This window comes from Pithys albifrons, chromosome 2 (genome assembly GCF_047495875.1).
Source record: "Pithys albifrons albifrons isolate INPA30051 chromosome 2, PitAlb_v1, whole genome shotgun sequence".
Classification (NCBI taxonomy): domain Eukaryota; kingdom Metazoa; phylum Chordata; class Aves; order Passeriformes; family Thamnophilidae; genus Pithys; species Pithys albifrons.
This window is the reverse complement of record NC_092459.1, coordinates 87,067,156-87,092,422: the sequence shown is the minus strand read 5'-3', so window position 1 is coordinate 87,092,422 and position 25,267 is coordinate 87,067,156. Positions and strand designations below refer to the sequence as shown.

The 25,267-nt window shown below is 40.2% G+C and overlaps 1 protein-coding gene across 4 annotated transcripts in view; it reads left to right on the top strand.

The window, feature by feature from the left end:
• Positions 1 to 22,860, top strand: part of MOCS1 (molybdenum cofactor synthesis 1) — a 32,331-nt gene extending 9,471 nt beyond the window's left edge. Inside the window, exons 1-9 of one of the 4 annotated variants that reach the window (XM_071576899.1) lie at positions 251 to 350; positions 5,205 to 5,369; positions 10,336 to 10,397; positions 11,677 to 11,788; positions 12,122 to 12,234; positions 12,874 to 12,984; positions 13,794 to 13,914; positions 15,198 to 15,245; positions 19,180 to 22,860. In XM_071576899.1, the coding sequence (XP_071433000.1) occupies positions 293 to 350; positions 5,205 to 5,369; positions 10,336 to 10,397; positions 11,677 to 11,788; positions 12,122 to 12,234; positions 12,874 to 12,984; positions 13,794 to 13,914; positions 15,198 to 15,245; positions 19,180 to 20,048 (1,659 nt within the window). In that variant the 5' untranslated portion in view covers positions 251 to 292 and the 3' untranslated portion in view covers positions 20,049 to 22,860. Of the gene's footprint in view, positions 1 to 250; positions 351 to 5,204; positions 5,370 to 10,335; positions 10,398 to 11,676; positions 11,789 to 12,121; positions 12,235 to 12,873; positions 12,985 to 13,793; positions 13,915 to 15,197; positions 15,261 to 19,179 lie in introns of those variants that run through there. The other 3 variants (XM_071576881.1, XM_071576907.1, XM_071576890.1) reach the window with 3 other exon arrangements.
• The last annotated feature ends 2,407 nt before the right edge of the window (positions 22,861 to 25,267 follow it).

Sequence of the window (25,267 nt, the reverse complement as noted above, 5' to 3'; positions counted from 1 at the left end):
ACTTCCAGTTCTGCTTTACTGCTTGAATAGAATTTATATTTCTTTATATTGCAACCACTGAACTTAGTGTTGTCTTCATATTCAACATCTACTAGAGTACCTTGCAATACTGCAGCCTTAGGGTGAAAAAGCAATAAGTAATATGACCAGGTCCTCACTGGGGAGGAACAATTGATATGTTATTACTAATAAAACAAGCTGTCTTTTTGATTTTGAGGTGTGTTTGTTTTTTCAGGGTTTGTTTTGTTACCTTGATAACAGATGTCACTTACTTGTCTGTGTTTAATAAGGAATGGTGGAAATGCATTTGTTTTTACAGCTATTGATGAAGACTATTACTTCAATGGAAGGTAAATTATTGGGTAATTTTTAGAAGTCTGTCTCCTTTGATTGATATTGTGTTGACTGACTGTGCCTGTTTTTTTTCTTGAGCCAGGTGCTTTTTTGCTCTGTCCAGAGTCTTGTATGTTACAAAAAGTGGAATAACTTCATATGGTGTCAATGTATTAGATTAAGGCTATGTAGGTGGGTGCACTTTGGTGTATTGTAGACAACTGAACAAGTCTGTTTCTGAAGGTATACTCTCATAAATACTGAATACAAGACAGGGTTAATATGGAAGATGAAGGTCTCAACAGAAGAGAAATTGACTATCGATAAAGACGGCTTTGGTGCAGAAAACAGTTGATTACTGCCTCTGTTCTTTTTCAGGATTTGGAAGACCTTTATGGTCTTTTCCAAAGCATTAGTATGTAGAACTGATCTATTTATAGCTGAAAAAGGTATGTGTTATGGGTTCACCTAGGTGGGCCTAGATTTGGGCTCTGAAGTTTGGACTAGGCTGAAGCTGTCAGCTGACTTGAGCTGGGCTGAGCTAACAGCTGACCTCTTCTAGCCATTAACTTTGTATTCCATACCACATTATGACATCATCTCCAGGGAAGTAGGAACCAGTGTGGGAGTGGTTAAGGCAGTCGCTTCTCAGCCTTCCTCTTGGGAGGACGTACGATGCTGCCCCAGGGGGGATGGAGAGGACCAGGCCCACCACTGGCTCACAGGGTATCTCAGGAAAGTAAAATGTGTTGTTCTGGGTCTCTCCTTTCTGCTTGAGTTTGTCTCCCTGGGGAATAAGGTTTTTCTTAAGTGATGTGTAGTTAGGACAGTAGAATTTGTGTGTTCATTAAGAAGTGGGGAATTTGTTGTGTGTTGCAGACTTGTGTGAGTGTATATTTGTACTCTCTTCTAATTGTCTCTTTCTTTCTGTGAAAAATATATGTAGTTTTAGTATAAATGTGGTTTGAGGTGTTTTTTTTTTCTTTCTCCTCTCTTTTCCTCCCTTTCCCTGGTGTTAGGAGGGAGGCTTTTCTCTCTGTGCTTGGGGGGGGTTGGCAGTTGCTTATCTCAAACCAAGACAGTATGGCTGGAGCAAGCTGGCTTGGGTCTTGAACCTTGATTGTGAGGAGTCATGGAACTGCACTAACTTAATCTTTTTGAAACTCTGGAATGTCTTTGTAGGACATTTTGCCCACTCATGACAGGTTATTTTTTATTTAGTATTGAGAGAGCTATGTGCCTTTTGAGAGACATGGTTCTTTCAAGAAGGCATTCCCCATTTCAGGTGATAATAGGTATAATTATTGGCTCCTATAAAAGGAAGCCACATTTCTAAAATAGGTTGCAATTTAAAATACAATAAAGCTTTACAGTCTGGTATATAATATTGACATGAAAGTGAGTTGAGATCAACAATGTAATCAGCTCAGTGTAGAACTTTCTTTCCTAGTGTATGCACAATTTTTCTTTATCAGTGGTAGCTGATGGCTTTTTGTACTCAAGAAAGCTACTCTGATGTTGATGATCTAAGTGGAGTAGTCAGGTCACTGCAAAACAATTATTGCATTGCTGCAGTTCTGAAGTATTGGTATTGGAAGGATAGAAATCTTCCTGGTTTGTATTACTCCAATTATAGAATTCTCAAAAGCTTACTTTTGTCCGCAAAAGAGGGAGATGGGACTTTTTGAATCAATGGGTTTTCGTTGTTTGCCTGTATTCCTGTTCACAGCTGAACTTTGACAGATTCCTAGTGATCATTTTAATGGATGTCAAAAGAATTGTGATCATTGCATTAATTCATTCTGCCATGAATTTGTATTAGCCTGGCTGGTTATTTTAAGACCTATTGAAAATTGGCAAATTAGGTCTATAAACACTTCCTGACTTCTCAGACTTTGGTCTTACACTATGGTGCCCACGTTTGGTATCAAGATAAAAGTCTCAAAACTAAATCGATCAATGTAACAACTATGGGAAAACTCATGGAAGCTAAAACCAGCCCAAAAATGTCTTCTGCAGAATTTGAGTAAAGCACCTTTATTGAAGCCATTTTAGCATAAGGTACTGCTTTGGGTTTGGATAGAGTTAATCTGGTTTTCCAGGTGGTTTATAAAAGCTGACTACAATATCTCAGGTGCTGAATGGGGTGGAGATTTAAGTTAGGTTTGTTATCAGCCAGCCTTTCTCTCAACCATAAACAGTCTGTGAAATATCTGTAAAGGTCAAAAATACTAATGCTGGATTACTATTACCAATTTTTTCTAATAGTCACATTCAAGGGGTTTTTGTTGCACAAATGTGATTTGGAGCTACTGTAGGAGACCAAGTTATTCAGTGAGCTGCTACAGTTCTTTAGCTCATTTAAAATCTTTTACTGCATGCACATATATCAACTATGAGTCAGCAACTAACCCTTGCTGAAAACTAAATTATGTCCTGGGGACTGCTGAAAACATATGTTTGAGACTTTCCTGATAGTGGAATATAGACTCCATCTCCTTTGGGATACTCAAAAGTATAAATAAGCATCAGATATAAACTATGTGATAGCTGTTTATTATTAATAGTCTGAGAAGTACACATCTCCACTGACAAAATCATTTTCCATAGGGTGGAGGAGGGATGACTGGATGACTTTTTATAGCAACACACATTTCAAGAGTGAAGTGGTATAGGGTAGACTTGTTAGTTCATATATTAGGAGATACAAATACCTTTTCTGGACTCAGTCAGGAAAAGTGCACTTAAAGAGAAGGAGAATATGTAAAAAACTTGTCTTTTTAAGAGGATGCTCCTGATCCTAAATGGAGAAGTAAATGTAAAAGAGTTTATTTGGTGGCTTGAGCATGATATACAATCTTTTAGTTTCATGTTCTGGAATTATAGCAACTGTTCTCTTTCCTTCTCTATTTGGTAGTCTTTATCAGTTGCCTTTGCTTGTGCTGATTGGTGCTAAAGCAGTGACCAAAGGTCAGCAAATAGATTTATTACAGATACAAGGAGAGTTACAAAGTTAGGAAGTCTCTTTAATACCTTTTGAAATTAGGGGTCAACAAGCCAAGAAACCAAGACCCTCTGAGTGTTATACTCAGTAGAGTGTACTAACTGGTCCTTTTTAACTCGTTGGTGATAGTGTTAAACCTCCATCTCTATTTTTTCTCAGTTGGCTTCTGTCTGATTTGTTACTACAAGTGGTTTCGTATTAGTGTATTTCCAGTGCCTCATCCTGTATGTTGTCTTGTCTGATGAGGAGGAAGATATGGGGATAACAGCTGCTTCCTGAGCTGACCTAATCAGATGGTTCTATTTTTAATTTTTCCATTTTAGGCAGCAGCATGACATTACTTTTATTCAATACCTTTATGCATTTTGCATTTCTAGCAATGAAACCTGTGTGGCACCTAGTCTTTTTTTCTCTGTTCTGAGGTTGAGCATTCTGTGTATTTTGAGACTATAAACAAAAACAGTGATGTTCCTGCACTATCCTCTGGCTGCTTGTACACTATGCTCTCACAAAGACTAGGCTGCTAGGGAGAGCTAGTGTTAAATAATCTTTGGCAAAATGGGGCCAAAGTTATTGTCACTTGGGAGGATTTTGAGAGGTGAATGCCAGGAAAAAAAACATTTCTTGGTAAAGGTTGCTCTTTTCTGACAACCTCAGGTTCCAAATGCCTTAATCATGTTGCAGAATGCTGCTGCTGTAAACTTCAGCATCTTTGCTTTGACCTGGCTTGTTCCATTCCAGAGTTCTGAGCCAGGCTTAGGGTGACTGTGTTGAGAACAGGTGGGAAATGAGATAAAGCAGAAGTAAAGCCCTTATCACCATGAACAAATAGAAGTGAAATAGTGAGGGAAGAAGGAACTATGAGATATTTGTGCTGTAATTACAGCTGCCTCAAGAGTACCAGTTCTTCAAATATTTATTAAATAATTAGGGTGGAGGCTATGAGAGAGGGAAGTAGGGAAAAAGTACTTTGCTGTGGCTCTGCTTCTGCAAGTTGTTTATAAGGATTTTTTCTTACTTGTTTTCGTACTGATAACTGGAGGTTTGAAAGCCTGCCCTCTGGAGATCTGGTATGCCAGGGATTTCTGCATTTGGCTAATGAGGAGGCAGCTATGTTCTAAATCTTAATCACATGATATTAACTGTTTCTTATGCAGTTTTCTTCCATTAGCCATTTTGTAATATCTTGCATAAGTGCCCTCCAGTTGGCTTGGCTATCTCTGTGGGTAATGGAAATATTTTGGTTGTCAAGTGCAAGTATTTTGACCCTTGGATGTCATTGCCTTGGATGCTCTATAACAGTCTAATATGTTGACCTTTTTCTATTTAGTTAGAACTGTTTGTGATATTTCTTTCAGAAGTTTAAAGTCACTGCTGGCAGGTACCTCTGGGTTAGAACTGGTTTTTGGTAAAGCATTGTAGAATAAATGTTGCTAAATGAGCACAGCTGGTTCAGGTGTCAGGTGTGAAAGGGGTGACTTGCTGTTTATTATCATGGCAGAACATAAAATTAATTTTGTAAAGCTAGAGGAGGAAAAGAAGGTACATAAAATCAAAGGCCTTACTTCAAAGATAAAGTAGCTAGCTAAGAAATGGAGAACAAAATTAGTGTGCATTTTGATAAAACAAAACTTTATCACCAGTTTCATGTGCAGTAAACCACTCTCATACCTTCTGAAATGGATTTGTGTGAAAATGGTTGTCTTAAAACAATATTGCTGGAAGGCTGAAGCATCAAAGTGTCCAAGTTTTCTTCACATTCTCAGAGATACTTTTCTCTTTGTTTCACAAATCTTTAGGGTTTTCTGTGTAACTTACAGTTAAATTACCTTTATTTAAAGTGTTCTTTTTACTTTTTATTTCTTAGGTCAACTGTACAAGTTAGAAGGGCTGAAAACCATTGCTGTCACAACCAACGGGATTAACTTAACAAGACTGCTGCCCCGACTGAAGGAGGCAGGCCTGAATGCCATTAACATTAGCCTGGATACTTTGGTCCCAGCTAAATTTGAGTTCATTGTCCGAAGGAAAGGTACAAACTTGTCTTCTAAGGCAGCTGTGTTATTAACATCAAGAATGTAGAGTTGTCTGGTATATCTTTCACACTCAGTTACTTTGTGAGGGGAGTGAATTGCTATCATTCTGAGGCTAGGAAAAGTAGTCTATACTAGCTTATTCAATAGTGACTCTTTTTCCTTCTTTCTACAATGCTTAGGCAGGTAGAGCCCCTTCAGTTGGAGCTGGTGGAGTAGTAGATGCTCAACTCACCACAGCCAGTGGGACTGTGAATACAGCTACCAGTAGTAGCTGGCAATATGACTAGTTAGTCATAGATCTCAAGAGGACTCTCCAAATCTTGTGTTGGTCTTGTGTGCTGTCCTTCTTTAATACTGTTCACAAAACCAGATGTACCTGCTATAGCAGCTGGGGACTAAGATGCCACAGGAACTGAACTTCTTGTCACAAGTAGCAGCAGTTTCTGGAAGTTTTATTTGGGTGTACTAGCAGTGGTCTCACTCATGGTTAATCATGTTCCCTATCTCCACTACTGTTTAATAGGAATAAATATAAACCATGCCTGATGTAATTTGAGGAGGGCTGCTGGTTTTGTAGCTTCTTTCCGCCTAAGCAAGTAATTCCAAATGAAGTTTCAAAAATGCTTGGATGGGCCCAATGTTATAGATTCTTGTTTAAATGAATTCTAAAGCTCATCATGGAGTTCAGCTTCATGGTTGGGCTTTCTTCCAAACCAAAACTGATTTGATCTTGTATCATTCTTTTTCAGTCTCATAATGTAACTTCAGTGGTCTGTGAACTAATTCTAACAAAATCTCTAAGTAGCCACCAGATGGTGCAACAGCCTAAGATAGATGTAGGGATGTAGTAAATCTGGAATGCTGAGAAGTAATGTCAACATTTGAATCACTCTGCTATCAAACCGAAGTTCTGCTGGCAGGTGCAGAAAAGTGTCCTTGTCTAGTCTCTCTGGGAGCACTACTTCAGGTTTCTATATCATGATGCAGAAATCTGTTCCTGTCATAAATCTGGCTGGAGCATTATTCTTCCAGTGTAGGCTATTGCATTAATCTGGTTGTTTCATGGCACAGTTGGCTCCCAGAGTGCTATCTGGTAGTATCTAATCACAGGCAGGTGTTTGACTGTATTCTTTCCTTCTGCTCTCTGCATTTGAATGGTTTTTGAATATTACCCAGAACTTGACATTCGTTAGAAACAAGCCCTTCTTTTGCTACTGAAGGGGCAAACCTAAGTCTCCAGCTTCCTGAATTATAAGGTCACAGCTCTCCATATCTGATTGGAAGCTCTTAGGAATGGTCTTTTTATAAAGTAAACTAAAAGTTATTAGAAGAAGCAGGTAATTTTTATTTGTATAAACGTTCTCTTCCCCTCTTTCTCCCTTAAATAAAAAAGATCCTTAACAACAAAGGGAGAAATTGCTCAACTGAACAACTTAGACAATGAACAGGGAAGTTTCTATTACTCATTATTTTTAAAGAGGAGAATAAAGTCTCCAAATCACAGATACCTTTTTTTTAAGTGGAGACAAGGTAAAAATAGTAACACTGAGTTTTGGGGTTTTTTCCTTTTGTTAAGGTTAAGGGCTGAAATTATGTAAAAATACTTTTTTATTGTGTTCTTTTTTCTTGAGGGTTTTTATTTAATAGGAGATTTCCAAGTATGGAATGAGCAGAGAATAAAGTGCCTGCCCTACTGTGCTACCCTGTCTCCTGTGGCAATTCCTGAGGCAACAAGATATAGCTCTGTTAAGGTGAGAGGGATTCCTGGTCTTGTACTCCTACAGGCTGGCAACTTCTCTGGAAAGTAAAGATGTCATCTGATTATGGAGTTTTTCAGGAACTCAACAAACTTGGAATTAATTTTTCTGCTCCACTGGAGAATCATTCTAGGGTTTTAAGAAGAAACTGAAAATATGTATCTTTGGTGCAAGTGCCCTGCATTACATCTGCTCTTATTTCCAAATGGTCGGGATAGAGGAAATGACTGAGATCACTAGAGATTTCACTGATACATGAAAGCACGTTAAAGGATTATAATATTTCTACCTGTCCCCACCTACCATATTCTAAGGAATGAAGAAATGAAAAGTGCTTTCTTGCAGGTAGCCAGTCTAACCTGTTTCATGGCCTGTGTATTTTTTTTTTGTTCAGTACAAGGAAAATGAGAAAATATTGTACTGTAATTGTATCATTAAATGTTGGCCTGAAGTCTTCCTTCCTGTAAGGATTAAATAGTGGGAAGTGTTGTTCCACATAGGATTGTTCTGCATGGGTTCTCTGTCCTTTAAAGCTGGCCAAAGCTCTGATTTCAGAAGAAATCTAATATGATGAAAACACTGAAATTTTTCATAGGGTAGAAGAGGAGAAAGGTTGTAATTTTGAAATGTCAAACAAAAACTTAGCAAACTTTTGAGACTTGACAATGTTTCCCAATACAATGACATCTAGTATTCATTTTTCTCTAATATTTTGAAATTATTTGGGTTTATTCTTTTTGTTGTTCCATTGCCACAGAAGAGCTTTGATTTAGAAGGGATATTTCAATAAGCATGGCAATACAAATGAACTCCTCACAGCTTTTCATAAAGAAAAAACAGAAGAGCATTAACATCAAAATATGAAATGCAGTAACAGGTTTTTAATTTTTTACTGCAATAAATTTTTGTTTTATATAATCACCCTGCCCCAAAAGTATTTTAGTGGAAATAAGTTCATAGTTGTTATTCAGAGCAGCTTAATTTTTTGTTTGCTTGTAGAGATTTTTGAGTGTTCTAAACTGCACTCATGTGCTAGCATGGCAGGAGGTAAGAGGCAGAACTGGGAAGGACATCGAGTTAGATGCATTGCAAGCTGTAATCCCATTCCATACCTCTACAGTGAGCTGAGCCCAAACATGAGAGGTTTCAGACATGTGGAGTTTTTCATCTGTGGCTTGCCAGTATTTGCTTCCTGGCCTTTTTAGTTACGTTCAGTTTCACCTTTCTGCAATCCTGATGTCACACATCAGATCTTCTGAGCAGTTGCAGAGGCCTTTGATCCCATCTGTGGCTCTTGGTTGTTCTTACAGCAGTGTATCATTATCTCTGTTGCCACATTCCACCTGCGAACTTGCTTAATTGGATGAGATCTACCAGAGGTGCTGCAAACTTCCTGGGCACATGCATGAGTAGGTGATGATTGAGAAGGGTGACAAGTCATAACTTCAAACAGTTGCTTACGAGAGTTGTTTCACTGTCTTCTCTTTGCTCTTCACTTCTCTTTTTGCAGCCAGGACTAGCATAAGGACTGGCTTATAAAAGAATTATATCTTCTGCTTTGCTGTGTCCACGCTTTATAATGTCTTTACCAGCCAGAGAGCAATTAAATGAAATTTTTGTCTCTTTTTTTTTTCTGACTTTAAACTCATTCAATATTAAGTATGCACAGAATACTGTTGAGTTATTGCTTGTTTCGGCTAAATATCTACAGAATAATGAAGGTATGATCTCTTCACTAGAGAATCTGAGTTTCCAGTAGATAATAGATAGAGAAAGGAGGGTGATGGACCTATGCAGAAAAACATATGACTAGGAACAGCACAGGGATTGTCAGCACAAACTTCTGGAACATTTTGCCCTCTTACTAGCACGTGGAAAGTTTTTGCTGTTGAAGACTACAGCTTTCGAAAAAGGAGCTTAGTGTCATGCAGTGATCAGTCTTTCATACTTGAGTTTCATGTGTAGAACAGGAACAGAACTTAGTCTAGAAACGGACAGGGTAGAAGAGACATTTACAAACATAGTGTTAGCAGCTGAGCTCACCCACTGTGTACCCAGAGATCAGTAGTTTGCTCTCTCATTCTTGCTACTATTCACCTTTGTTCTCCACCAGCTGATGAGTGCGGCAGGGAAGGAATAATATGTCAAGTCTAAAACTGCTATCCCTTATGGAAGGTTTTAACTTTAAACAGAGCTGACAGAAGAGGTAGTTTGAATGAGATGATTAAGAGGCTTTCCTAAAACACTTTGCAATTTCAAAACTGCGGTTGTTGCTTTATTTTTCTTCCAACTTTGAGGTAAATGTAGGGGTGAAGATACTTACCCTGAGTCAATTGTATCTTTGTGTCTGAATGAGGCTGACAGGTGCAGGCCACTAAATGGTAGGATGAAGCTGAGCATTTCATTCCTTGAAGTCACTGTAGTTTTTGACATCTTTCATTTGTTTTGGAGGGCCAAAGGCCAACTGAATTGCTTTCCTAAATGCTCTAATCCCTGCCACGTTTTCCTCACTAATTGCCCATATTTAGTCATAAAAATGATGATCCTATTAAGTGCTGCCTGTGATCTTCACACTAATGGTTAGTCAGTGGCTTTGGGAAGCCAATTACATCTGTAGCCAGGGTTGAACAGGAATCAAGGGGCTTTTGTTAGTTCCTAAACCCACTCCACTCCATATATACTTTATAAAAATCCTGTTAAAATTCGCTTAGTAATATTGCTGTCTGATACAGAACAGTGAGATTCTGCCATTGTAGCAAAGACACTTGAGCCATTACTATAAAATAAACATTCATTTATTACTTCTTCATTACATCTGGAGGCAGTTCATAAATTCTTTCCACTCCCTTTAAGAAGAACGTAACACAAGGAAAGCTGATGTATAGGGAAGTGGAGAATTACATGCTGGTAATACATGGATATACAAAGATGCAAAAATCATACCAATATTGTTGATTACTCGAATATCAGTTAAATATTGATCTTGGTGACCTGAGCACAGTAACACTGATAGTCTTTGAGGATTGTGAGGTTAGGGTGTATATATAATTGAAGTCTATTTATTTGCAGCTCTTCCTACTTGCAGCCCTGTCTACTGAATCACATTAGTTTTTATTTGTCGTCTCTTTGTCTTGTACTTAATAACCTCCTTTTGCATTCTGGTTTTAAACACAGAAAATTATATTTTATTCTTTTTGTATTTTAGGTTTTCACAAGGTGATGGAAGGAATCCACAAAGCCACTGAACTTGGCTATCGTCCTGTTAAGGTAAAGCCAGTGTTTATTTACTCTGAAACTGTTGTGTTTTACTATACATACAGTTTACCTCATGAGGAATTTATTATATTCCACCCCATCCTGTGAATAATTTTTGGTAAAACTGGAGAAAAAATTTAGTAGATTAAAGATCACATACAGAAGTAACAAGGAAAATTCATCTCCTTGTGCAGCTGAGGGTACAGGTTCATACTGCCTCAGCCTACTGATGGCTTTGCTGCAGGCTACAGGATGGTCCTCCTCTGTACTTGCCTCCTCCTGCCCTCTGTTGAATTGGCACTTGTCTGACTCAGCAGTGAACCTGGCCAGGGGAGTTAATAGGCAGGAACTGTCCTGCAAAAAGATATTAATTTTCTCCTGGTTTATCTCCTTTAGGTTCTTATAGCAGACTATTATGAGTGCTAGTGTGAGAGCAAGGGAAAGCGACCCCTTCTTTGAGGGTGCAGGTAGATCAGATTCACTCTGACATGAAACTCCACCCTAAGTCAGCTGTTTGCAGTTCTGCAGCTGTGGTTCCCTTCAATTTCACCAGTGCTTTGGAAGTTCTATTATATAAGCAGTTTAGGCTACAGAGCTATGAAAAACATCTGATGTTAAACTTGGTTTAGGCTTTCCTGAAAGCACTTAAGAACTGATGTTTGGACGTAACAGGCTGCCTCGCTAACAAAAGTGTTTTAGCAACTCCACAGCTAGCTGTTTTTCAGATAAAGTACAGAGGACCTGAGGATCCAATGTAAATATTGTTTATGAGGAATGTATGGAAAACTAAGTCTTAACATCTTTTTTGGAAGAATGCAGAGTTAGTCATCCCTCAGCCTATCACTTTAGAGTGCACTGTGAACACTTCCCAGTCTAGGGAATTTGCTGATGATCTGCCATGGAGAGTGCTATAGGAGGTAACTTGCCAGTTCTTTTACGGAAGCACATAGCGTAGAACTGGGGAGTGGTGTTGTCATTTTAAATAGTAAATGCTGCCATACCTTAGGTGAGCAAGACTGCTTGGGTTATGTAGCTTTTTTATTAGTTTTCCATTTAGCAAGGCAACTGTAACAACTTTAGTTAGGTTGGAGTAAAAATTTTGACAAGTTAGGCAGAAATTATTATCCATACCATTACAATCCTGCCAATCTCTCTCATCATTTTTATTTTCCAAAATAAAATAAACATTATTTCTATCTATGTTGCCTTCCACAAGGACTGCGAAACCTTATGCAAGTAGGAAGAAAGTCATACCCTGCTCACTAATTCCAGGTGTCTGCTTTACCTGCAGGTAAACTGTGTGGTGATGCGAGGCTTGAATGAGGATGAACTGCTGGACTTTGTGGATTTCACAAAGGATCTGCCCCTTGATGTGCGGTTCATAGAATACATGCCCTTTGATGGTAAGTAATCCTGCTTTGAGGGTCTTCGTGGCATGGAGTGTGCCTTGGGCAGAGGTGAATCTGTTTGGTGGTTATTCGCCACATGGACTTGTCTCTGGAAGTTTTGATAAATTCTTTTGAGGAATTAGGAATTGCCTGAAGTTTTATGTTGTAACTTTTGCATCATATCTTCTTCCCTGGATGAGCTGGAGAAGGATTAGTAGCAGGATTAGTTGGTGCTGAGACACCTACAGGGAAAAAAACAAGATTTGTAGAGAATGTGAAGGTGGTTCTCCGCTAATTAAAAAAAATAAAAACCACTGTCTAAAGTTATGCTGGTTTTGTTAATTCTAGGCAATAAATGGAACTTCAAGAAGATGGTGAGCTACAAAGAAATGCTTGATACAATTAAACAGCGATGGCCTGAATTGGAGAAGCTACCCTGTGAAACTTCCAGCACAGCCAAGGTGGGGTTGGACAAAGGACACATGAAACATGCTCCCATTCTTTTCCTGCTCCAGATGCCCTGATTCTCTCATGTTTGGCACTGATATTTGACAATGTAAAAAATACCGAGTGTAGTAACTCTGGTGTTTTTGTCAAGCTGCCTTCATGTGGTTTGACACTCATTAAATTCTAGTCAAAGTTTTTACCTTTAGAAATACAATGTGTTTCCTAGATGCCTTGGTCAGATATAAAGAACTGCCAGGCCCGTATCCTGTATTTGCAGCTTTTGAAACTTTTGTCTGTCTATGACTGCACATTTACATGCCCAATGGAACAGTTGTTCAGTGAATATGTAGTGTCACATGAATGGTTTCTAGCTCATGGCTGCTGCCTGAGTGACATGCTGCCTACTGGCATCACTTGTTAGTCTATAACTACAAAAGCAATCATTTAACAAATTTGGAAATTTCCAGGAGCGGGGCAGAATAGACTGGAATCCCTGAAATGGACTTTGCCTTTTTTTTGTGTGTCTTTCATATGACTTGGGAACTAAAAAAATTATGTGTTAAAATGTCTTCTAGTCTTTGGACCAGTGCAGCTATAAAAATTAGGAGTCTGTATTTGACTCTCCTTTGTTTTCTCCTCTCAAATTTCTTTAGAGTTACAAGGTGCCACATTTTCAGGGACAAATCAGCTTTATCACCTCCATGTCAGAGCACTTCTGTGGATCCTGCAATCGGCTGAGGATAACAGCAGATGGGAACCTAAAGGTTGGTAGTAAGACAGGACTTTCTTTGCTTTCTTGCAGTGAAAACAGTGTTGAAATTCATCTCGTAAAAGTAGCTGAGATGTAAAGACATATAATTATTACCAGCTAACTCTTGTTTATTTATCCTGTATGTATTCTTGTTCCATCTTGTAAGGCTATTAGGGAGATTTACATCACTTTCTTTTGGTTTCTCTGTTTTGCTACCATAGTTAACTGTAGTTGTAAAACATGGTTGCAAGATCGGTAAATATAAACATTTATTCTAATCTTTGATTCAAAATCATCCTTAACATGTGACAAGCAGATGATTTCCCATTAAAAAAGGGATCCAAGCGGCTGTGAGGGCTTGGCTTTTGTGTTCCACAAGGATTGTGTGTCTTGTTTCCCAAACATCTTGCAACTATTCTCCTTCAAGAGCAGCCTGTACATTTGCTCAATGATTGTAGAAAGGGGAGGGATAACCATTTCCTGCCACGTTGCACTGGCAGTTTCTGGGGGAAAATTAAAGTTTTCAATTAAAAATTGGCACTTATGTATTGTCACCTGATATTGACAACAGCTGTGCTGCTGTTGAATGTCAGATGACCAAGGCAGCCTGAAGGCCCAATGAGTTTAGGTTGCATAAACATCCCAGGCTGTCTGTGTGTGGACATGAGGAGAGATAAAGAAAACAATCTCCATAAATGTTCCCTTCAATAGAATAGGCCTCTTCAAAGCTCTTAACTTTGAGGTTAGTACGAAATACTTTTAAAAGCGATTTATTTTATTCTTCCTCATTTCTCCTTCTCTGTTTCCTTGGGTTGGCTGCAGGTGTGCCTTTTTGGGAATTCAGAAGTGTCCTTGAGGGATCACCTACGGTCTGGTGCCTCAGAGGAAGAATTGGTTCAAATCATTGGAGCAGCAGTGGGCAGAAAAAAGAAACAGCATGCTGGTATGTTTGTTGTAAGTGAGAAATAACAGCAATGACTAAAGGAAAAAAATGTCCTGGTACTTGTAACCTTCTATGTGAGTCACAACCTGGACTGTCTAAAAGACTTTGAGACTGACTTTTGTCCTCAAAGAAATGCAAATACGACTGCTCACGACAACAACAACAAAGTGTAAACCTACGCAGTTGTACTGGATTCCTTTTTTACTTAAAATTACTTTGCGGTAAAAGAGATGCTAAAGATAAATTGAGCTGTCAATCCAGCTGGTGCATTAACATGTTTCTAGAAGTGACAAATCTCTGAGTATGCAGAAACTTGTAGTGCTAATCTAGTACTCTGCAGAAGGTACACTAGGTCCGTGATGATGCAGCCACATCCTCAGTCTGTATTAGTCTTATCTGAATTTGTATTAATATAAACAGTCACATCTGAACCTAACTGTATTTTTGTAATCTGGCTGCAGCTGGGAATGCTGACCTCTTGTGTATGAACTGGCTTTATCCTCGTGGATTAGTCCCCTTTACAGTAAAAATACGCTTTGGCCATTTTGTTCTTTTGCAGATTCTGACAGATTAATAACAGTTGGGTTTCCCCTTTTTTCATAATGTGTAAAACAAATTTAAATGTAGCTTTTAAAGACCAACTTGCAAATTACATTGGTCTGACCCAGAAGAAATAGTGCCATGTAAACACAGGGGAAGAGGTGGAGGGATTGGTTCCTTTACTTTTAGAGCATTTATTTATTAATTTCTGATTTGGGAAAGCAGGGATCAGGGGGGCAAAAGTGTACTAAAGGCATTCTGCTGTCAGCAGCATTTACCTGACACTGTCTTCTTCTTCCAGTTTGTGTTAATCTTAGTTTTGTCCCTGAGACCTTCCATGATTGAACTTCCTTGAACTGGAACACTTATTAGCAACTTCTCTATAGAACTAGTACAGTCAAACACTATTGTTGAGAAACAAGATAGTCTCAAGTTCTTTGAATTCTGTAGTAAGTAGACTGTAATTCACATTATGGAAAGCTTTCTGGGAAAGGGTTCTATAGTGTGATAGACCCATAGCAGCTGGATGCCTGGAGAATCTGGCAGCTATGGTTTTAAATATATACCAGCCTAGATTCCCCCTTATCCAGTTCCCTTAGTCTTTATTGAGCTTTGTTTTTCCTAGCATGTAGGTGAAGAATAGAATAGCACTGTGAAGAATAGAAAACTAAATATGTAAACCAGATGCATGACTTATAAACTAAAAAGCCAGAATTTTTACATGTTCCTTATTTCATTTCTAGGCATGTTTAACATTTCCCAGATGAAAAACCGGCCAATGATCCTGATTGGTGGGTGACAAATCAGTACGTAAAAAACATGCAATCATTTTGTTGGGTTTCTGTCTTTGGGGAAGCAGAGTAGATTGGGCTTTTAAGTCTGGCTTGTGTTTGGCTCTGTTGTAGGTTTAGGCAAAGAAGTGGGCTTCTTCAAAGTCAGTTGTGTTTCATATGTTGAAGTGAAAGAAGAGAAAAGGGTTAATGTCCCTACCAAGCCTTATCCAGTCGTTCAATTGACAGCACTGGTTTTGTTTTCTCGAGTTATGAACGTTCATTACATTTTCCAAAGGGATAATTAGCTTTCCTACCTTATTTCATATCAGCTTCCTTTGTATTTAACAAGGATAGTACAGTAACTTGTAAGACAGTTTGGGGTGAATTTTGACAATATTGACATGTAAACATAAGGGATACAGGATGAACATTTATCCCTGGATTAAGAAATTCAACTTTGTTTATAATATACAGAGCAAACAACCTGACAGGCACTTCTTTACTGCAGAATTTGAAACGCAGGGCTTCATTCTTTTAGAGTTACCTCCTACTGCTGCAAAGTCTCAGCATATAACCATGAAATCCCTATGGATCAAGAGCCTTTCCACTCCTTCTTGTGTCTCCTGAAGATGTTTCCTAACTCTCCCTTCTGCCTGAAGCTCTGTTAATTGGTGATGTAGCACTGCTGGGGTTCTCAGTGATTTTTCACAGCTCCTCAGCGTTACCTTCTCCATGCCTATGTTCCCCTGTTTTGTAAAACAGCTATCTTCCCAAGGACCTTAAGAAATGGTTACAGGAGTTAGTGTTGTGAGACTAATTGCAAGATGTTCTGTTCCTTATCAACAAAGGGCAAAAACCCCCAAAGCAGTAAGGGTGGAAGAGATGAACACTATGTTTCAAATCCTTGTATCCTCCCATTGATGTTTTGGAGCAGGTTAGATGCTGGGCCGCTTAAAACACAGGTTTTAGAAAAAGTACCCTTGGGGAGGGGAACATGCATTAATTTGCAGGTCTTTGCAACAGGGGATATAACAACAACTATGCTTTTTCTAAACCAGGACCCTACCACTTGTACATCTGTTGTTTCTATTGGGAGACAGGAGGTCTTCTAACATAGGTCTTCACTGGTAATATATTCCACTCTTTAAAGGGCCATCATTTTCCATGTTGAGTGGTGTAAGATTGTCTCTCTGAATTTGCTTTTGCTCTTTTGTATTTGGCCACTGCTGCATTGTGTTTCAGGAAAGGGGGAAGGAGAACCGTTTATTTCAAGTGTTTGCTGCATCAAGAAAAGAATTCTATTGGGGTTTTTTAAGATGAAAAATACTATATTATACTTTTGAGAGCTCTCTGGAATCTACATAATTTTTCAAGATGCCTTTAAAGAATTCCCATACTCCAGCATTAGCATTCATAGCAATGTTTGGGTGTCCATAGATCAGATGCATCCCATTTGCTTTTGAAAAGTGCTTTAACATTGTCTGACATACAGTGGAAGAGGCAGCCTGTCCAGGTCCTCCTCCCTCAGCTGTTCCATATCCCTTTGAGACTGGCTGCTGGCAGTCACTGCATCAATGAAGAGACTGGAGATGAGTGGAGAGTATCCCACTGTGACACATGAGGAATCATTAGGAGATTTCCTAATTACGTTTTGAATTACTTACAAACTTCAAATAATCCTGGCGTGCAAGCAGTCAGTGGGGGAGTCTGTGCATGGATTTAATTTAATGAAATGTAATGAATGCTGTGGAAATCACTAATTGGTTTTCCTAGGCCCAGAAAGCCAAACCTGGCATCTTCCCTGCACTGCTGTTGTCCAATCCTTTGCTATATGGTTTGTATCCTATTTCCCTTAATCAAAATATTCCTTTTGGCAGGTTGTTCTCCTCATGGGTTCACTTCAGTTATGGGAATTTCCTCATGAATTTAAGTATCTCCTGCTTCTTTTTTACCCCTGAGATTGTGCTAGTTGGAAGCTAGCACAATTAAGGATGTATATTTTGTCAGATGGTTTTGGTATACAGTGCAGTAGAATACCATTACCTATTTTTTGTAGGTATATCAGCAATTTGGGTGAAAATAGAGGTGACTAGGTACAACTTCAAGATGTGTAGATTGTTAGAAAAAGCAAAGATGTTTTGCATGCATTACTGTCTATCGCTTTCTGTTTACTTACTACTCTGCTTGAGCAAACAGTACTTCCCTTCCCTGCTCCCCACCCATGTGTGTTTACCCTGTGGAAGGAAGTACTTGTCTGCCTTTGCAGATCAGTTTCTTCTGATGACAAGACACCTTGCCAAGGGTTTAGCTTCAGCTTTAAAGTTAATCAAGGAATCCAGAAGAAAAGAGTACTTTTCATTCCTGGATTTTAAAATTAATATTCAGGTTAGGCCCCACTATGAAGAGAGAGGGAAAGAAAGAGGAATATGTAAAATTTTCTTTGCTCTTCTAAAGCAGAGCAACGTTACACTCAGTACATTCATGTCCATTTAATCCCATTCCTCTGAGGGTAAACACATTGCTTCCAAATTTGTAGGAATCTTAATTTTAGTAGTTAGGCCATCATCTGTAGAACAAAAAGGCCCTTTGTCTGAATTAAGATTATTGCAGTGATTTAAAAAAAAATCATGAAATCTATGGCCGATTTAAGGTTAAGGAACAGGTACTTTCAGATCAGTGTTTGGAGGGTACTCTGGATGAATACGGTCCTAAGTCTTGTTTTAGCAGAGGCTGGGACTAACACAGAAGAGATTGGTTGGTTTGTTTTTAAAAAAAGATGCAAGGAGGCCACAACCAGAGCCTTGTCCATGCTGTGTCTGTTGTCTTGTGGACAGAACAAGGCAATACCTGTAAGTCTGGGCAGCTCAGCAATGTGCAGAGGGCCAGGAAGCTGTTGTGATCCACCTGTGGATAGGCTGAAAAAGGAGTCCCCAAATACCAGAGCTACCAAAAGAGGTTATTGGGCAAAATTCCTAATTCCATATTTGTCAGAACAGAGAGCAGGAGCTTCAGAAAAGAAGTAACATGCTTATCAATGAGGCTGTCAAACTAGGGCTTAGCCACTTACATCTATACTGCTTTCTTTACTTACAGAACATTTTATTGACTTATATGTGAAAAAGACTCCTTCTGTCTTCACATTTGGCATTTAGCCTACTGCAAATGCCAAAACCGAGGGATTAAATGGTGAAAAGGGGTAGGAGGGCCTATAACCTCTCTGCCAGCTGGGAGCTCTGCCAGCTCAACTTCTGAGTAGATTTAAAATCTATCTGTCAGTGAAGGGAATATGGTTTTCCCAGTGCTTAAACTTCAGCTGTCATTAATGTGTTAAGAACTGGCAGTAATGAGAGGTTCCCATCATCCTCTGAGCTTGTAGACAGTGCAGTTGCAGATGCAATGCTTCTGGTCCCTGCTGTCCTCAAGTACTGGCATGACCCTTTCCTGCAGAAGGAGATGAAAGGAGGAAGTGCAGGTGCCTGTTCTTGGAGGGCAGTGTTTGGAAAGGCAGGGTTGAGAAGCTGAATGTAAGAATTTCCTGTTAACCCTGCCAGGCTTTTGAAAAAAGTCTGGTGCTGTGATGATCTCAAATGATGCTGAGATGCTGTGACTCTTTTCTTCAGAACTAATGTTCCTATGAGGTTTCTTGGCTGTTGTTTCTCAGAAGGTGTTGATACTCTTTGAAAGTAAGTTATTTCTTCTTGTCAGGAACCTTGAAATAAGCGTTTTGAGTCTTCAGGTTTGTAATAGCAAACCAGAAAACATAGGGAACTGATGAGAAAGAAGAGAAAGACATTGAGGAAAAAAGTAGATGTTCGCAGACTTATTGAGGTTTTTGCAACACAGGATGTCCCAAGCAGTGCTCTGACAGGGTTCTCACCTGCTACAGACAGCTTAGCTTTCCAGCTGGTAAGATATATTCTCATGTTACGTTTTGGTTTTGTTTTTTTCCCAGAGCCTGCGTTGATGTCATTCCCACTATGCCAAGATGCCCTGCAGAGTCCTCCAAATTCAAAGCAGTGGGGCCACACATTTAGCCATTGGCTGACTTTGAGAGCAAGTTTACCCAAACGAAAGGGAAAAGCATTAATGAAAAATAAGCTTACAGGACTTTTCCTGCCAGGATCTAACCCAGAGCAACAGTGGCACAGAACGACAGGAATTCTACAAACCCAGCTCAGAGGCTACTGTGTCTTCCAGAAGGACCCAAATTCCACATTTGATACAAAGTGCCTTGACACTTCTCCTGTTAGCCAAGTTTCTGTGGACTGTCAGTCCAGAGAGGCAAGTTCAGGATCTGAATTCTATACCACGGATTCAGAATCTTGCACCAGAATACCTCATGCCTCTGACAACTTGACTCATACTGACGAGGAAGGCCGGGCCACAATGGTTGATGTTGGAGGGAAACCAGATTCAAGAAGAAGTGCTGTTGCTGGTGCTGTGGTCCTCCTGGGTGAGAAGGCATTCAGGATGGTGAGGCAAAATCAGATGAAGAAAGGGGATGTGCTGGCAGTAGCCCAGATTGCAGGAATTCAGGGAGCCAAGCTGACCAGCCAGTTGATCCCATTGTGTCACAACATCCCCCTCTACCATGTTGAGGTATCTCTGAGCCTGGATGAGGCTAGATATGCAGTGGTGATTCACAGCTCCTGTCAGACCTGGGGGAGGACAGGGGTGGAGATGGAGGCTCTAACAGCTGCCAGCCTGGCTGCCCTGACAGTGTATGACATGTGCAAAGCAGTGACTCATGACATTGTGATCGGAGAGGTGAAGTTGCTTAGTAAGACAGGTGGGCAGAGGGGAGCCTTTTCAAGGGTCTAGGTAATATCCTGATATCTCCAGCCCTCCAAATGACCACTGCTCATGTTAAGCCTCTTGAAGAACTACTTTTTCTCAGCTGGTGGGTTGGAGACCTCAGCAGGTGTACAATACAGCAACCCCATGACTCCAGCATTGCCTTACTCTGTCAGCTTACTACTGGGCAACCAGTGGAGCCACTTATCCCTGTTAAAAATCACGTGTGTTTTCTAGAGGACAGAATTCACACTGCCAATACCTCCATTTCAGTGTCCTCACACTAAGCTTGAGAAAATATTTGTGGTTATACCACAGAGGTTTTGGTTCAGGTATTAGGTTTTTTTTCCTTTGTGCTGTGAAATACTGACACCTGCTATCATCATACCATGCAACTGTGAGCTCTGGAAATGAAGCAAGTGCTGTTACTTGACAGCTATTTTTAAGTCAAGGATTAAGATTTCAGAATTATGTCTGTCTGTTCCCCTGACACCCTTGGCTGAATTTAGAAGGTGACAGAAGAACACAGCTGAGGAACCTCACTATACAGCAGAGGTTGTAACCATGGAATGGTCCAGGTCAGGTGGCAGCTCCCATCCCTTTGCATTGCTACTGCTTCCCTTCACAGAATCAAAATATGTCAGAATGGCTAAGATTGGAAGGAACCAGAATGGGTCATCTGATCCAACCCCCCTGCTCAGGCAGGATCACCCTAGAGCACATTGCACAGGATTGCATCCAGAATGGAATATCTCCATTGAGGAAGCCTCCAGAATCTCTCTGGGCAATCTGTTCCAGTGCAGTCACCTGCACAGTAAAGAAGTTCTTGTTCATGATCAAGTGGAACTTCCTGTGCATCAGTTTCCACCTGTTGCCACTTATTCTATTGTTTGGCATCACCAAGAACAGCCTGGCTTCATCTCCTGGGCACACTTCGCCCCCTCCAATACTTACGTACTTTGGTGAGGTCCCCTCTCAGTCACCTTGTCTGGAGGCTGAACAGGGCCAAATCCCTCAGCCTTTCCTTGTAAAAGAGATACCTGCATGTGGTAAATATCTACATATCAGTTTCAAAAGAAAAAAGAATACGGCAGCTGCCCAGTTCTCTGATGCAGAATCAGGATTTCTAGGTTTGGAAGAATTATTTTGCTGACTTGGAAGATATGTTTTACAACATTAGAAGCATGTTGTGGCATTTTGTCCTTACACACTGAAATCCATTGATGCCCTGTGTCTGCATGCTTAAGGGTTTAATTGTGCTCTCCCTGACTTTAGAAAGAGATGTCACACCAAGCCCTAGAAGACTCCAAAATTTTTAATCCTACAGTGCAGTTCCTAGTGACCGGCAACCTGCACAATCTTAACAGATAGAACAAAGTTAATACTAGTAGCCACTTGGATGAGTGAGGTAGTTGCTTTTGCCTTGGCCAGAGTGTTTTCCTGCATGTTTCTCTAATTTGCTTTCATGAAGTCTTCTGGCCTTAGAGCACTTAAGTGTCCCTATAAATGCAGCAGTAGCCACTGTCATGTAGCATTTAATAGCTTTGATATTTTACTGTCCTAGGTAAGAAATTAGTCAACATTCTTGTTAATACCAATGGATCCTTTTCAGATGTTAATTCAAGTGCTCTAAACAGGGTGTTACTAGTTTTGTACTGCTTATGGGTAATGTGAAGTTGCATATGATTCAGGGTGCTTCCTCTCTATACGCACAGAGTTGAAGACAGCTCTAATAAGGTCAAAGACTCTTCCAGAAAAAAGCATCTTAAGCTTTGCAAGTAGCTGCTTCTCATGAAATAAGGGTTAAACTACTGTGAGCATCAGTAAAGCACACACCACACTGCCACACACGTCCTACTCGCTTAAAAGCAAGCACAGCTCTAAGATGAGGAGACAATAGGTTTTACTGTGAATCCTTTACAAATCTCATAAACTAGCTACCACAAAAGGCATACTTTTTCCATTGCAGATTAATGGATTCGATTCCTTAGTCATTGTCATGTGAGATAAAGCACATACAGAGACCTAGCAGCCATAGCTGAAAGGGAAAGTAGTCTGGAAAGCTTGATGCCCAAATTCCATAAACCTTTCTACACCTCCATTGAGTGTTACAGTCCTGACTCCCTTGATATCACTGTACTTCTCAGGAGCTAGCACTGCCATACTGAGCACCAACAATTTCTCCCTGATCCTGCAAATAAGAGACTGTTTATTTGTGGAATTGCTGTGCCCATAGTGCATTAAGTTTCCTTGGCTCAGCATGGAAACAAATGGCCATGAAAAGGAAGCATGTGTGTAACCTGCTAAGTTAGCTGATTTACACAAGCACTTACCTGCCCTCACCATACACAACGCACCCTAGCCTTCACCCAGTCTCTAGCTAATTTTGAAAGTGAAAAGAAAACTAGATGTGCTCAGTAGTAACATATGATTTTTGGCTTTTGATAAGTTTGCTGTCATGCTGTGAAGCTCACACGAAGGACTCAGGACCATACAAGGGACTACTGAAGCAAATGCATGACCGCCACGCACATCTTGCTACTTACGCACATATCACTACTTTGTTGGTTTGAGAGTGGCTGGGAGCATAGGGCAAATTGGCTTTGGTGCCATTTTACACTCATGGTACATTATCAAGTCTTTGAACTATGCACATCTATAAGTAATGAAGTGAGCACAACTCAACAACATTTTGCGAGAGAAATGAGTTGAGAGCACTGTATGTTTCAGTGGTGCTGGGTGGGCCATGGTGTAATATATATGTTGGTGAACTGACTGCTTTTTAGAGGCTTGCTTTTTTTTGTCCACTGTATTTTTAATAAATGCTAGTTGTAATGGAGTATGTTCTGTGTTACTTTGAATACCTTTTTTATTCGCTCAAAGAAACATCTATGTTTTAACCCACAAGCTTCTGTGAATAGTTACTCAGGACAAGCAACGAGATACACCTTAGAAGTTGCAATAATTAGTCAGCAATTAGTGAGGCATCAGCCACAATAACTTATTACTATAAAAATGTGGGGTTTTTTGCTGCTGTTGAGTGAAACTCATCTCAATCTGGCTGTTCTTAAACTCTAATCTTGTGGGTTTAGCATCATAATTTATCATCTTGCTTCATTATCCCAGATTCTGAGCCAGTGGCTGTATATAACAGCACTGCTTTTTGTTGCAGAGGAACACACAGAACTGGAGCCTCCAGAGTTCTTCCTTAATCTGAGTGACAACATACAGAAAATAAGGTCTGGGGAATTGCCTGTTTAAAATTCCATTCCTCCTCTAACATGAATAAGTGTTAAGGGAAATACCTTTTCTGATTCATCTGAGCTTCCAGGAAAGCTCTCACATCTCCTGCTACCAAGAAAGCCTGTTCCTACCTGAGGAAGAACAGTCCATTGAGCTGTTCCTGGTAACTGGCCACGGTGCTCTGCAAGAAGGCAGAGATGGCAGCTGTAGTCACAAAGGGTCTTTTTATCCAGGTATAGCTGTGGCACTTGGAGACATGGCTTAATAGCGGACTTGGTAGTATTAGGTTAATGGTTGGACTCAATGATCTTAGAGGTCTTTTCCAACATAAATGATTCTATGATTTCAAATGCTGCCAATCCAAAATGATAGCACAAAGGTTTACACCCTTTTTCTAGGAAGTGGTTCCTAATTTGGAACCAGGTTTTTGAAGATTTACCCAGAAGGAACATAGTAAAGCACCAAGCCCACCACCTCCTTCTCTTGAAGGGTTCCATAAGAGCACAGGTTGCACTTCTGTACATGTCAGACAGAACTCAAATGCAGATACTGCAGGTCATGGCATACACAGCAGAGCTTTTTCCTGCTGGAAACTGTTACTTGTTGCAGCTCATTTCCCATTTGTGTGTTACTTTCTTTTCACTGCTAATCCAGCCTGTGTCCTTTGAGACAGATTGGCCTATCTTTTCTTCACGGGCACTTTTGATGCTCATTACCCCATCCTCAGACTGTCTTGTTAAAGATTGGCTGCCACATATAAAGATGAAGCTGGTCACTAAGAATTCTTAAAGAGATTTAAATTTATGTCAGAGACCAGTGCTTTCAAATAGTGCTGTAAGAATAAGAGTGGGACACGAGGGAAGGAGGGAAGACACAACTTGAAATAGCCCAGGGAGGAATCTCTTCTTTTGTTCTGAATAGGAATCACTCAAAATCAAATTCTAAAAGCAACAACAACTGATCACTATAAAAGTAAATGAATTTTTTTAGCTATTCTAAGCCACTGGTGACCTGCAGTATTTCCTTCTAAGTTGCTGATTTTACTCAGCTTTACATGCGATTTGACTGAACACAATCCGGCCCTTCAGCTCACCCCTTCCTTGGCACTTTCCTAGTTCTCAGCTCCTTCTGGCTGCCTCGGCAGCATCAGACAGGCCTGTAACAGCTGAAAAAATGGCTGCTGCATTGTGTGTTCTTTGGCCAAGACAGAACTGCTAATTAGTTAAATAGAAACACAGTTTACTTCCCTCCAGTTACCAGAGCCTTGCTCCAAGAGAAGCTTAGCATTTCAGGGAACATAAAATCAGTTGGAGAAGTTGCAGGGGGCTGATCAGGTTTTCAGGGGTTTTTGAGATTTTGGGTTACAGCCTCAATTTAAGTCTCAAAACCAGTGGATGTGAGGAGCACTGGAAAGCCATGACGATGGCAGGCAACGCCCTGATATGCCTGGCACAGTCCCCAGGAAGGCACAGGATGATTCCTTTGTCACAGACTGGGCCTGTAGTGCTTTGGGTAAACTCAGTGTACCCTGTCATAACAGCAGATTCTCATTTTGGACACAAGCTTAAACAGTGGTAGTTGAGACAAATCCAGCTGTCTCTACCTTTCCCCATGTTTTCCTTTCTCCATGCTGCCAGTGCCATGTTTAGAAAGCTTTCAGTTTAGCATGTCTATTTTTGCACTTACCCTCTTTGCTCCTTTGGGGGAGTGAAGGGGTACCCAAAATAGTAGCAGTGCAGCGCAGCTGAGTGCAAGTTCACCAGAAGGGACGGGATGGGTACCCTGAGACACTCCTGAGCTTTGCTCCAAGCAGAGCAGCAAACAAACCAGGCATCGCTCAGCTCCATATGCACAACCAACTGCAATGGCATGGACATGGCCATCAGGCAAGCTGCCCACTGTCTGTGGCTCCCCAAGGTCCCATCCACATAACACTTGCTCCATGGAGCAAAGCTTCACATTTCATGATTGCTTCCAACCCCAAACTAGCAACAGAGACAATT